Below are 13,411 nucleotides of genomic sequence, written 5' to 3' on the forward strand. Positions count from 1 at the left end.
CTAAAGTCTCTCTCTAGTGCCAGTGTTTGGTTTTTCCATTCTGGGCTACTGTAGAAACACGGTGGAGCAACATGGCAGACTCCGCCAGGAGGACCAGCTCCCCATGTAGATATGAAGGGCTCATTTTAAGTTAACGAAAACACAACGATTCCTAGTTTCAGGTGATTAAACACTAATGAAAACATAGTTATGAATATTATATTCCATTTTGGCTACTAGATCCTCTGAAATGTTACACACTGTTCCTTTAATACAGTACTTGAGTTACTTTCCAACGCTGCCAAGGAGGGATTTTTGCTGAGTATATCTCAGAAAGACATCATATTAATGTAGTTAAACATTCACATCGGGGAACTGTATCTGACAATGGCTGGTAAGAAAGGTAAGACCATCACTCATCCATTCATAATTCTTCAGGCTACCATCTACAAAACTTTTAGTACCAAAGAAGAAAATCACTATTTTTTTTTCTTTAGATATATTTTATTAAAAAAGGAAACCCAACAAGAACTTTTTTTACATAATGATCAAGGATTTTTATTATCTTAGTCTCTTTCATCAGTTTCATATCATTACAGAAAATGTTATAGTACAGCGTTGTTCAATGTCTCCTCATTGCTTAATAATTTCCTTAGGAGTGCTGGTCACATATATCTGTACAATATGGTTCTTATTTTTTTTCTGTACATTTTTTGTGAAGTTGGTTAAAAAGGCTGTCAGCACTTAAAGAAGCTGTTTCTTTTCTTTTCTTTTTTTTTTTTATTCTTAAATAGTTGATCAAATAAAAGATTATTTTTCCCAGGTTAAGCTCGCCCCCTGGGGGGGTTTGGGGGCTGAGTTTACACCCGGTCACCGTGAATATAAGGAAGCTTCAGGGTCTGGGCAGACTGGGGTGTGCCCCCCCCACCTCCCCCATCCCAACATCACCTCTTCCCTGCCCAGGCATTTGGCACTGCGCACATAAACAAGACTCACAAGATAAACAACAAGCAAAGCTCTTTGTGAAGCCATTATGATGCATACTAATGAGAGAAAAACAGAAGTGTCACCTTGATGGGCGCTCAAAAGAGGAAGTGGTCTTGATGTGCCCCCTCTTCCTTTTAGCTGAGCACCATGGGAAATCTGGAGTCTTCCTCAATGTTTTCTTCATTTTCAAAAAACAGATTATTTTTTTCCACTAAAGATGAGAAAATAATAAATTTTCTTTTTTTGTCCTGGCAGGCACCTACAGCTGTCTATTAAAATGCTACTGCTATAGATAAGGTCTAGCATTGAACACACAAAGCAATTGCAATGAAAGGAACGAAGTTGCCTTAATATAATAATGATAATAAGAAGAATAATGATAATAATAATAAGAATAATCATAATAATATATTACAGAATAAATCTCTTTTTATAATTAGATTTTTTCATTAAAAGTTATATTTTTCTTTGTTTGAAATACTATAATCTTTTTAAATTAATTTTTTCATATGTATCTAGGTTGTGATCAAGATGTTGACTATACCTCAACGTTATCCAAATCAATAAAAACTAGCTGTGCCGTTGCATATTACAGAATAGTCAATGATATGTGGACATGCACCGTGAACCACCCATTCCAACCCTCGCTATATGACGCCGACGCTCCGTCCCTCTGTGACGACATCATAGCCGGCCGATGACCATGACGTCGACCACCTCGCCCTTGTGCAGCTCCACGTATTGCTCTGTTTTCGGAGGTAGCATCAGGAGCCCGTTGGCGCTGCGCATGCTCATCAGCCTGCTGCTCACCTGGTTCCCTGCAGCACAGAGACAACGACAAAATACCTTCAATCAGAATATAACCATGAATAAAACTGGGAATTTTTATGTTTAATGAAATAACTAAAAGGGTCACACTAAGTTTTGCAGTTTAACCTATTAATTATCTTATTTTATATTGTATATAATAAGACTACAGAGGCTCTAATCGGTGTACATTAGTAAATGCAGGGAAGGTGTTGGTGGGTTGTGGTATGGAATAATGTTTACTTCCATTGTGTCTATACAGAGTAACGTGTGTAAACAATCCACTTTATTATTTCTGTCCTGATGAAGACCCTTTAACGTTTTAACCTTTTCTCTGAGTATGAACAACATTTTCTTTTCTGGCATATACTAGCCCTCTCAAACCTGTAGGAATCACCAGCGACCGACTTTACTGTCTTTAGTGAAGATACTGCTATCATATGAAACTAGAGAACATGCCCACTTTATGATAATCACATGCAGTTTTATGCAAGCAGTACAAATGTGTTATTTCCGCCTATTCTAAAATGGTGTATCTGAATATTTCTGCATACTGGGGTCCCTAAACAGTCTTGGAATTACATAAATTGGGTATCACTGTAAAGCTGAGACTCTTGTGGATCCAATGAGCCCAACTGTATTCATGTATGATGATGTTAGTCCCCATAATCAGTCCCCATTTCATTGTAGTGAAACTTGACCTCACTGTCTAAAATGACCTTTGGTGACCTCTAGGGTAATCACAGCCTCATGAAACTTTACAACCACAAACTAGAGACCGAGAGCATTCAGAGGATGGATGGTTTTCCTAGCTGTGTTGACAATAAGGGCATTTCTGAGCAGTTTACACAACAGAAGCGCTCGCCATCCAATCGCAGAAAAATGCAAGTTTTTGAAACCAAATCACAGCATGGCTTTTTCTATGGTGTTCCTCGAGGTCTTGGTGTCTTAATGTGGTATTTTGGAGAGATTATTGATTCATGACTCGAACAACTTGACACAGTGCTGAGCTGCATCTCAAATTAATCTCCAGGTTTCCAGCTTTCAGATGATGTACACCACTTCTATGTGACATCTACTGCTGACCTGCTATCTCCCCCTAAACACCCCCTGCACCCCCCTAAAAAAGACAAAAACGGCTCTATGTGGGTCTTATAGGGTTAACTTTAAAATATCCCACAAAGGCACCACATGAATGCGGTTAAGTGAATGTGTTTATTTTGAGTATTTTATGGACTCATAGGTGTGGAAAACTGTATATCTCAAAATTATTCCATCTAGCTAAACCTTGGATTCTTTGCTTGACAGGAAGCGATAAATTAAAGAATTATGCCACCAAGCAGTGAACGGTGAGCGCCCGACTCAGATGTGTGGCTCTCATACAGAGTCCTTCATTGTTTGGTTACCGGCTCTGATTGTGGTACCTGTGCTCTGTGCCCACGGCAGAGGCTCCTGGTGATGCCATGTCAGAATGCAGCGGTGGTATTCAGGGCGAGGGTCCAACTTCACATCACACGACAACTAGAGAGAAAAACATACAACGGATATTATAATGATGTATAACAACAAGTCCTCTTCATCACCGTGGGTGATGTGTCTGTAATTCAGAGAAACTTCATAGTGTAGAAACGTATACTAAATTGGCTTTCAGATAATTTTCTAGAATCCTGGCACCCCACTAACACCCACGAAGCCTAAAGTAACAAAAGGTTTCTTGGTCGAGTGTCACAAACTTTGACTGCAGACTGGTAAAGCTTTTGAACTCATGACCCTGATGAAGGCCACATAAGCTGAAACATGTTCGTTTTTCAATATGCAACTACTTTCACTGGAGTTTTAGCCTCTTCAGACTTTTTTTTCCGCTTCTCCATGCACCTTGGAAGTAGGCAAACTTGCAGCCGGTTCACACGAAAAGGCGTATAAATGCCACGATAATGCACAAGGCGTTTAGCGTGCAATAAGTACGCCCTTCTTGATTTGTACGCCATGTATCTGTACTGTACTGACTGCAATGTAAACGCATAAATTCTACGGTAAGAGTTAATGGCATACATGTAGTATAAAAAGTTAGAAAGACCTCTTGGTGGGCAGGATGGGAGGTGGGTGGGTCCAACAAACACAGGACTTTTAACCAGGAGACCGGTGTTTTGTTTTGTAAGTTACGATAGTGAGGTTTAGCACGTGACGATTGTCACATGTTTTTTAGTCACGTTTGTGACGTGTTTTCTGTGGTTGTGTTACGTTGTTTACGTATGTGTTTTACTTAGTTTAACTTGCCAACTATGATGTCTTTCCTAAACCGAACTAAGTAGTTTTCCTGCATGAACCTAACTGCGAACGTTTGTGTGGGGCACAAATGACATGCGAAAAGGCCAAAATGCGTACTCCTGACACATGTAATGTCTTGGTATTTATACGCCTTCCCGTGAGACCAGGTTGGAACTTGTGCCAGAAATCCCTACAAAGCTTTGGACTCAGTAACATGTGTACTCAAGGATTGAAATTAGGGAAATCCTGGATATCGAACTTTCCTTTCAGCACATGAACGCAGCACAGTAGTTGCAGCTAAAAAAAATAGAAAAATGGCAAAAATCCCAGATCTGGACCATCACCAAAATATAATTAACTTGGGTAAACCCCCCCAAACTCTGTCAATACTTTTGCACATTTTTAAACTTTACATATTTTCTGACAGGCAAACGGAAAGCAGTGAAAACTCTTCCAACTTTATTGGCAAAGCTTCTTCCGGATTACTGTTTGACCTGGCTCTGGTGCCATCTGCTGAGGGAAAATTATCTGGCTACATCTGTGCTTCCAGCCCATCGCTCCCACCACTAAGTGGCAGTAATGCATTCAAGTTGATGTCTAACTGCTTTATAACAGCACATGATGCAGCGTAGCTCTCTCTGGATAGCACCCGTCATGGCAGGGGACCAGACCTCTCACTTGATGATGCTAGTTGGGGACACAAGCTGCGACTGTTGATGTTATTATGATTTTTTTTTTTCTCTTGCTCTATAAGCTATGAATATTCATGAGCAGGGAGCAGGCCTTCAGGTCAGTGTGGGCCGTGATTGGTTCCTCTGCCAGAGCAAAACATGATGGTCATAAATATGTATCAAGCGGATGATGAAAATAGTATTAAATCACGAGTTAAGATGCAACGGACTGCAATGATTCAGCCTGGAACTTCTTATTTCCTGTCTGTTGCAGTTTGTTGCATCTACACTGAGATGTTGGGAAGAGAAAAGAGCAACTAGGGGCTGATCTTTCTACCTTGTTTGACCTTGTGTTTGGTCATTAAACAGAAAAAAAACCCACTTCTTGTAACCACCAGTGCCTCAACAGATGATGAACTTTGACTTTGTGTGTCTTGGCCAGAGAGGCAGGCTTCCCTGGTTGCCCTGTGCATCCTACCCTCGCTTTGATGATGGTGGGCCTAGGGTCCAAAATGCCCTGCATCTTCCTCAAGGCAGGGATGACAAAAAGATTACAGGTGACAACAGCGGACACGGGGTTTCCTAGGACGGACGGACAGACGGACGGACGGACGGAGAGAGGACAGAGAAAAGAGGGAGAGAAATATATGAGTGACACCTCTTCAGAAGCAGCGGAGTGAATCACTCTTTCTCTCAACTTCACACACTACCTGGGAGGGCAAAGATTAGTTTGCGAGCACCGTCCATGTCCAAGGTGGCAAATGTTGTTGGGAGACTGCAAAAGAAAAACAAACATATGAAGGGCTCATTCTAAGCTATTGAAAAAACAACTATTCTTAGTTTCAGGTGATTAAACACTAATGAAAACACAGTTATGAATATTATATTCCATTTCTGCTAATAGATCCCCCGAAATGTTACACACTGTTCCTTTAAGTACTTGATAATTGTACTGTGAAAAAAGTTGCATGAGAATAAAGTCGGTTCGTTTTCTTACCCTGGTTTCATGAAAACACGACCAAAATGGATCTGAGCATGAAGATCAATATCCAGCACCTGCTTAAGGTAGTCCTAAAAGAGACAATAAAATGACAGACATTTAACAAACGTAAAAGAGCAATACATTTTAAAAAAATTGCCAGAAAGAATAAGACCATTTGTGGGGATACTTGTGGTGAACAGAAACACCTAGATTACAAAATAAAATGAATAAAAGTATCTGAATATTGGTATTTTCTTTTAATTCTTTTATACTCTTTTTTCAAAGAAGCATAAAAATGTCAAAGTAGACGCGATAATAACACGTTAACGCAAATTCGTTTTAACCCCACTAATTTTTTTAATGCATCTTGCAATTTCTAGGGTGTACCGGTCTCAGTTTTAAAGCTAGAGTGGAGATACTGGTATCATATGAAACTAGAAAACGTAAGGAATCCATTGGTACCAACCATGTCATACTAACTTGTCAAGAAAAAATTGTCATGGCCATTTTCAAATGGGTCCCTTGACCTCTGACCTCAAGATATGTGAATGAAAATGGGTTCTCTGGGTACCCACGAGTCTCCCCTTTACAGACATGCCCACTTTATGATAATCACATGCAGTTTGGGGGCAAGTCATAGTCAAGTCAGCACACTGACACACTGACAGCTTATGATTTGAGCATATTTTTATGCTAAATGCAGTACCTGTGAGGGTTTCTGGACAATATTTGTCATTGTTTTGTGTTGTTAATCAATTTCCAATAATAAATATATACATACTTTTGCATAAAGCAGCATATTTGCCAACTCCCATGTTGATAAAAGTATTAAATACTTGACAAATCCCCTTTAAAGGAACATTTTGAACAGATACATTTTTTTTTTAAATGATTAAATATTTTAATCGATTGACAGCCATAATAGAAATACAGCAAAACATACTAGAACAAACGGTTGGACACCTATGCATTCACACAATTATCATTCTTTACTCTAAAATAAAGGCCGTCAATCCCCTCCTCCACCACAAGGTGTCAGCGGAAGACAATGCCATGATTGGATGTGTGCTCTTCATACCTTCTCTCCCATGGACACTCCTCCTGAGGTGATGATGACATCAGCACGGCTGATGCCTTCATTCAGAGCGTTGAGAAGGTCATCGGGGCTGCGGGGCACAGAGAAACACACACATGTTAACTCACCAGAATGAGGGGAAAAGGGAATAGAGAGCTAATTTTGGAAGATGATGAACATTATATTGGAGGTGTAACGAGTATATACGTGAGGGCGTACTTGTCTCCCACGATGCCCAGGTTGATGGTGGGGTAGCCGTGCTCCTGGATCGTGGCCAGCAGGGTGGAGCGATTGCTGTCCCTGATCTTCCCAGGATGGAGGTCGTCTTCTGGGTTCAGCAGCTGCCACGACACACGGGGGAGAAATTAAACATTAGAAAACACTCCTTTATATACATTCAATAACCGTCCTTTTCTTTAAGTCAGTGTCAGTAGAAACCAGATCAGAAAATATTCTTAGCATCTCTTTGGGTGGCAGCGAGTCTAGCGGGTATAGAGATAATGATTCAGCGAGACAGGGAGGTTGTTGGCAAACATCCTTTGATTACTATCATACTATATTTAGCCCGCTCCTGGTACCAAATGGGTTGGTTCTGATACAGTGATTGCCAGAAATTTGACTTAGATTTTACGGTGACTGGGTGAAGGTAAAGAAGTCTAAGTGATCGTTTGGTGTTGTTTGTGCTGGAATGATTAATCGATTAGTCGATTGCCATATATTTTGACAATCAATGAATTGTTCAAATTATTTTCTTATCGAGCAATAACGCCATTCATTCTCTGGTTCTGGCTTTCTGAATTAATTTTTAACTGTTGGTCACAGACAAAACAAGCAATTTGAAGATGTCAACTTGGGCTCTGGGAACTTGTGATGTGCATGTTTCACTACGTTATAGACTAAATGACTAATCGATTAATTGAAAACATAATCAATAAGATTATAAATATGGAATGAATAATGAAAAATAAACATTAAGTGCAGCTCTAGCCAAGACCAACTTGCTAAAGTATTTTTTTTTGAGTAAGTGCAGTATGGTGTATTAGCATAATGTATGCCTTCTATTTTCATTCATACATTTTGACCTCCCTACTTTTCATAATAGAGAGGTGAAGTCCCGCCCCTTCCGGTGTCCCTCATGGGACCTTACTTCGGAAAAAATATGAATGGTAGTCAACGGAGAGAGACATATTTTTTTTAATCCCGTTTGAGTTGTGCCATGAATCACACATATGATGTTTGTCAATTTAAAATAATTTAGCAAATCCAGAAAGTCACAGTTTGTCTTAGTATCATTTAGTTTTGTGTGAAACCCCTCAGTGAACTACATCTCTCGTCTCGCACAATATACGTCACCGACACTAGTTGATTGCTAACTTAGCTATGACCATGCACAGATGAAACGCTACGTGTTTTATCCAGCGACTCCTGATGTTTTTATCAGCCAGAAAGAGAAAGAAGGATCAGACCCGTTGCTGGTGTGAGTTCATCCCAGTACGAAACACACAGACATCGTAGCTTCAGAGAGAGAGACACGTCACTAACGCAACTTTTGGGTGTGTCGTCTTTCTAATTACGTATTTTCACAGTCTGATACTTCAACAGTTTTGCGACTAACTGAGACTTTCTTGTCTTGCAAAATTATCTTTTAAATTGACAAACATCATGTGTGTGATTCATGGCGCAATTCAAATGGAATAAAAATAAAAAATGTCTCTCATCGTTGACTACCAAATTTTTTCTGAAATAAGTGGCGCCTTCAAATGAAACTCTTGAGCTCGTACACGGGAAGTCGTGTACAGGATATGCTTGGGGTTCAAGTGGTAAAGCCGTGAGAACGCCGCTGTTAAACAACGACAATATTAACGTTACTGTCGGCGTCTAGAAGCCACAGAGGCGAACAATTTAGCAAGCTAGTAAGAAAGTCAAAGGCATAATGACAGAGGAGAAAGATGAGGCAGTCTGAGAACGTCAACAACACGTCACAACTCGTGAACTCTGAGCTTTCAGAAACGTTCCACTTACGAGGTCGTGAATACGACAAGAGGGGGGCGTTCATACGGACTCTTCTCGTGAACACGACCCCATTTGAAGGCAGCAAAGGTCCCAGGTGATCCAACGAAAGGGGTGGGACTTTGCTTCTCTATTGAACTACAAATCTGAACTTCGTGTTTCCGAGGAAACGTCAACAAGCACTGCTCATCATTACAGTTGTTAAAGGAAGGCAACACCACAGATGAACATGCATCTAATTCAGCAGGTTCCCAGTGGCATACTGCATACTTTCAGTTGTAAACGCCAGCTCTGCACAGATATTCCAGTTCTCATTCATCTGCAGCTTCAGTACAGACTCAAAATGTCGATGGTCAGATTAACACTGCAGCAGGTGGAGTGTGTTTATTTCATCAGACGTGCTCAAAGGAGGGGAGACGAGGACACTGTACCACTTCACAGGTTTGGGATGTGGCCGTGGGGCAGGTGACTCACGGCTGATTTACACAATTCAGACATATCTGCACAGCGCCGAGAACAAGGTGTTATGGGTATCTGGAGTCTGGCTGAGGATCTCCATGAAGGTTACACACCCCATGAAATTTAAACTGCACATCAGTCACACAGAAAAATGCACAAATGTGATCCCAGCGTTTAACAGAAAACCACCTGGTCACAGATAAACGCATCCTTCACAACTGAAAGCACACATGAAACGGCCGAGTGCGCATCCAGCTCTGAGTGTTGTTCTGGTGTCCGCAGTCAAAAGCAAACAATGCTGATTGTGCATAAATATGAAGGGGGTATGCTGTCAGAGGCGACGGCACGTTTGTCGTTACCTTTAGCAGCTGAGGCCCAAGCTTTTTTGGCAAATACAGATACAGTGGTGGGTTGAGTGCATGACGAGTACAAATGAAAATAAAAACTTTATGACGAAAACTTGTGAGTTTTTCTGAACCCCCCTTACCTCGTTTCCTGTGGACATGACGGCCACCACGGGGAATTTCTGGACCTCCACCTCCGTGACCCCGACAGTGGCCAGGAGACCGATCTCAGACGGGCCCATGTGGGTGCCCTTTGCGAGCACACACTCGCCACGCTTAATGTCATGACCGATGGGCCTGTGGCGGGAAGGCAGAGACGATGATTCAGAGGAGAAGAAAGAGAGAAAGGGAAGAATGCTGAAAAATACACTGTGCATGACAAATATGCATATACCCTACTGTCTGAGGCAGTGATTCACAACCTTTCTCCTTAAAGGACCCCTTCTCTAACCCTTGAGTAAACTGACTAAGTGACATATTTTATGGATATTTCATATTATATTCAGTGCACAACAATAACAGTACAGAACAACTGATGAACTGTACAATTAACCCAAAGAGGGAACGCAGTAACTGCAGGAAATCTGTGTAAAACGAGTGATTTGGATGAATTTTGAGCAGATTATTTCCTTTTAATATTGCATCAGAGATGCGTTCACCTGTTATTTTTTAGGAACTTTCAATACAATGTTCTGCCTTTTTTTATTCTAACAATCATTCATACTTAATAGCCTTACTTTTTTGACAAATTCAGTGTTATCTTTTCCCTGACGCTTGGCTATTGTTCTTTTAGATCTTTGGTTGTTTTAGCTGCGTACTTTTCTCATGCAGGACGAGCCTACTTAGCAGAGAGGGAACTCTGTGACTATAACTTGTGTTCAGGTCTTAAGGCCCAGACACTCCAACCCGACATCAAAGAACTAGAGGCGTCGAAGGCCTTAGTTGCGTTGCCTCATGTCGCCTTTGTCTCGGCCAAAAAGTTGCACGCGAACACACCGCAAAGGCGACAGATGACGGCCAGTTTGCACGAACGTTCTGCGCCTGTGTGAGAGGAAATAACTCTCCACACCAGCAGGTGGCGCTAGTCTGTATTCATCATTCAAAAAGGGAAACTAGAAAACCAGAACGGCGGATAAACAAGCCGTTGTTATGATACGTACATGAAACAAAGCGGCGTTTGGCGACCATTTTCACATCACTCTCCCTCACAACTTATTATGGCATATTTTGTGCGTCTAAACATAATTACTGTCTACCAGATCTTCAGTATTTGACAAATAAATTGGTGGTTTTGGTTTTGACTTCTTCTTAATAGCAACCAACACAGTAACACACTGACCTGATGTCCTGCCCCGGGCGAGCCTGTACTAGGATTCGTACCTCCAGCTCCTCTGTGCCCTGAAACACAAACCAGCTGTCAGATCCATCAAATGGAACAGATAACAGTTTTTCCTTGGACTGTACTAGACCAAACTGCATTGTGTATTCTGCTCATCTCTGGGCTAAACTTACTCTCGGTGACATTTCAAACTACCAGAATCCATTTTCAGTTGCTATGGTGGTGCTGCTATATAGACTCTATGTTGAGACTTACGTCTTCAGACTCGCGGAGCAGCTCGGTGTCTTCCACCTGGACTACAGCGTCAGCCCCGCACGGGATAGGGGCGCCCGTCGTCACCCTCATCACCTGGCCGGGCATCACTGTGTGGGTGGGCTGCACACAGACACAGACAGAGTTTATCCTTCAACTTTAGTTTGTCAACGTATCATCATACAACGTTTTGAATGGTATCTTACGAAAAGTTATTCGTGCGTTTTCCTACGAATATCCAGCAACACCTGTCAATTCCTCTCGTTACATGCATACAGTCTTTTTGCAAAGCCTTTTTATAGGGTGGCTCTTTTCACCCTAGAGCCTAAAGTTAAATAAAGTGAAATGATAGCATATCTCATAAACTGAAGACAGATTTGTGCCATTAATTGCATGATTGTCGGTAGATTAATCGTGATTAATCGCATTTTATCGGTTCAAAATGTACCTTAAAGGGAGATTTGTCAAGTATATAACACTCTTATCAACATGGGAGTGGACAAATATGTTTGCTTTATGCAAAAGTATGTATATATTTATTATTGGAAATCAATTAACAACACAAATCAATGACAGATATTGTCCAGAAACCCTCACAGGTACTGCATTTAGCATAATAAATATGCTCAAATCATAACATGGCAAACTGCAGCCCAACAGGCAACAACAGCTGTCAGTGTGTCAGTGTGCTGACTTGACTATGACTTGCCCCAAACTGCATGTGATTATCATAAAGTGGGCATGTCTGTAAAGGGGAGACTCGTGGGTACCCATAGAACCCATTTACATTCACATATCTGGAGGTCAGAGGTCAAGGGACCCCTTTGAAAATGGCCATGATAGTTTTTCCTCGCCAAAATTTAGTGTAAGTTTGGAGCGTTATTTAACCTCCTTCCCGACAAACTAGTATGACATGGTTGTGACCAATGGATTCCTTAAGTTAGTGGCGTTAAAACGATGCATTATTATGGCGTTATCTTCGACAGCCCTAGTAAAAACACTATAAAACAGCATGTAAATAAATATGTACACCGAGTGAAGGATATAAGGAGACATGTATAGAGTACGTGTTTGCATGTGTGTTGATTTCCTTCAAGACGAGAGGTCGAGGAAGTCAATAAATCTCTGTAGCCTCCTCTCGTCTCCGAGGTCTAATCTGTTTTATAGTTTGGCAGCACTTTGACTCTCCGGTCCTGCTTTGAGGCGAAGGGCTTTTCATCACCTTGCTACGGGAACACACTGGTGAGCAATTACAGCTGCTCAAGGCGTGAGGTGAAGGACAAAAGTGAAGTACTTTATTTTCATATACAGGTAGTGTGTGGGTGTTTGCGTGACAGTGACTGGGATAGTGTGTGTGTGTGTGAGCCATAGAGAAAGCATGTGTGTGTGTCTAAAGTGTCAACGTGGGCGCGGACCTGCTCTCCAGCTTGGGACTCTCCAATGATGAAGCGGTCGCCTGGGCCGTCAGCCGCTGAAATAAAAGAGAGATTTAATAGCATTACACATGTGTGCAGCGGAAAACGTGTGTGTGTGTGTGTGTGTGTGTGTGTGTAGGAGTGTGTCGTTCAGTTGAGTCATTTGATTCCAGTAGGTACAGAATGAACAAACAGGAAGAGAAGGAGAGACATTTGATGCTCTTTAATTAAACATCTAAAAAACAGACATACACTGTATTTTCAATGCTAGCAGGCCTCACAGATTTAATTATACCGTCAAACCTTCTTCTTCTGCACTTTTTTTAAAATCATGCCCTTCACCCTGAGGTGAGCAGAGACCATCCCTTTCAGCGCTACAGCCTAACAGCTGACTTGTGCCGATGGGAAAACACAAAATCCACCCTTATTGTTCTGCTCTTTTACAGACCAAGAATGAAATGCATCACAAGACACTTAAAAAACATAATTCAAACTTTAAAGGGCGGGTCAATCTGCGTTCTATTAAGTTTTTATTCAAATGGAAACGTCCACTAAGCCATTGCAAAAAGCAGTGATGTAGGTTACCAAAGTAAGCTAATCGAAGCTAATCAATAAGGTTATGAATAATGTGAACGCTGAGTCAATGTTAGCTGTGCTAAGTTTGGCATCCACACAGCAGTACGTTGCTTAGCTTCCGTGCTCTTGTCTGCTTCTCCAAACTGGGAGCGTGCCGAACGCCATCTAAGTTTGTAACGTTAATATGCTGACTATACACTGTATATGTAGCAGCGTCATCATGCAGAAACCTACGTCAGGTCACATG

At 41.4% G+C, this 13,411-nt stretch overlaps 1 protein-coding gene across 1 annotated transcript in view; it reads right to left on the reverse strand.

The window, feature by feature from the left end:
- Window positions 1-461: 461 nt before the first annotated feature.
- The window catches only part of gphnb (gephyrin b), a 119,450-nt gene continuing 106,500 nt past the window's right edge, over window positions 462-13,411 (reverse strand). Inside the window, exons 17-27 of the mRNA XM_037750977.1 lie at window positions 12,589-12,644; window positions 11,177-11,296; window positions 10,922-10,980; window positions 9,726-9,879; window positions 6,977-7,110; window positions 6,773-6,860; window positions 5,710-5,783; window positions 5,423-5,487; window positions 5,191-5,294; window positions 3,198-3,294; window positions 462-1,784 (exon numbers count right to left, since the gene is read on the reverse strand). Coding sequence (XP_037606905.1) covers window positions 1,651-1,784; window positions 3,198-3,294; window positions 5,191-5,294; window positions 5,423-5,487; window positions 5,710-5,783; window positions 6,773-6,860; window positions 6,977-7,110; window positions 9,726-9,879; window positions 10,922-10,980; window positions 11,177-11,296; window positions 12,589-12,644 — 1,085 coding nt within the window. The 3' untranslated portion in view covers window positions 462-1,650. The remainder of the gene's footprint in view (window positions 1,785-3,197; window positions 3,295-5,190; window positions 5,295-5,422; window positions 5,488-5,709; window positions 5,784-6,772; window positions 6,861-6,976; window positions 7,111-9,725; window positions 9,880-10,921; window positions 10,981-11,176; window positions 11,297-12,588; window positions 12,645-13,411) is intronic.

Source organism: Sebastes umbrosus, chromosome 18 (assembly GCF_015220745.1).
Source record: "Sebastes umbrosus isolate fSebUmb1 chromosome 18, fSebUmb1.pri, whole genome shotgun sequence".
NCBI classification, from domain to species: domain Eukaryota; kingdom Metazoa; phylum Chordata; class Actinopteri; order Perciformes; family Sebastidae; genus Sebastes; species Sebastes umbrosus.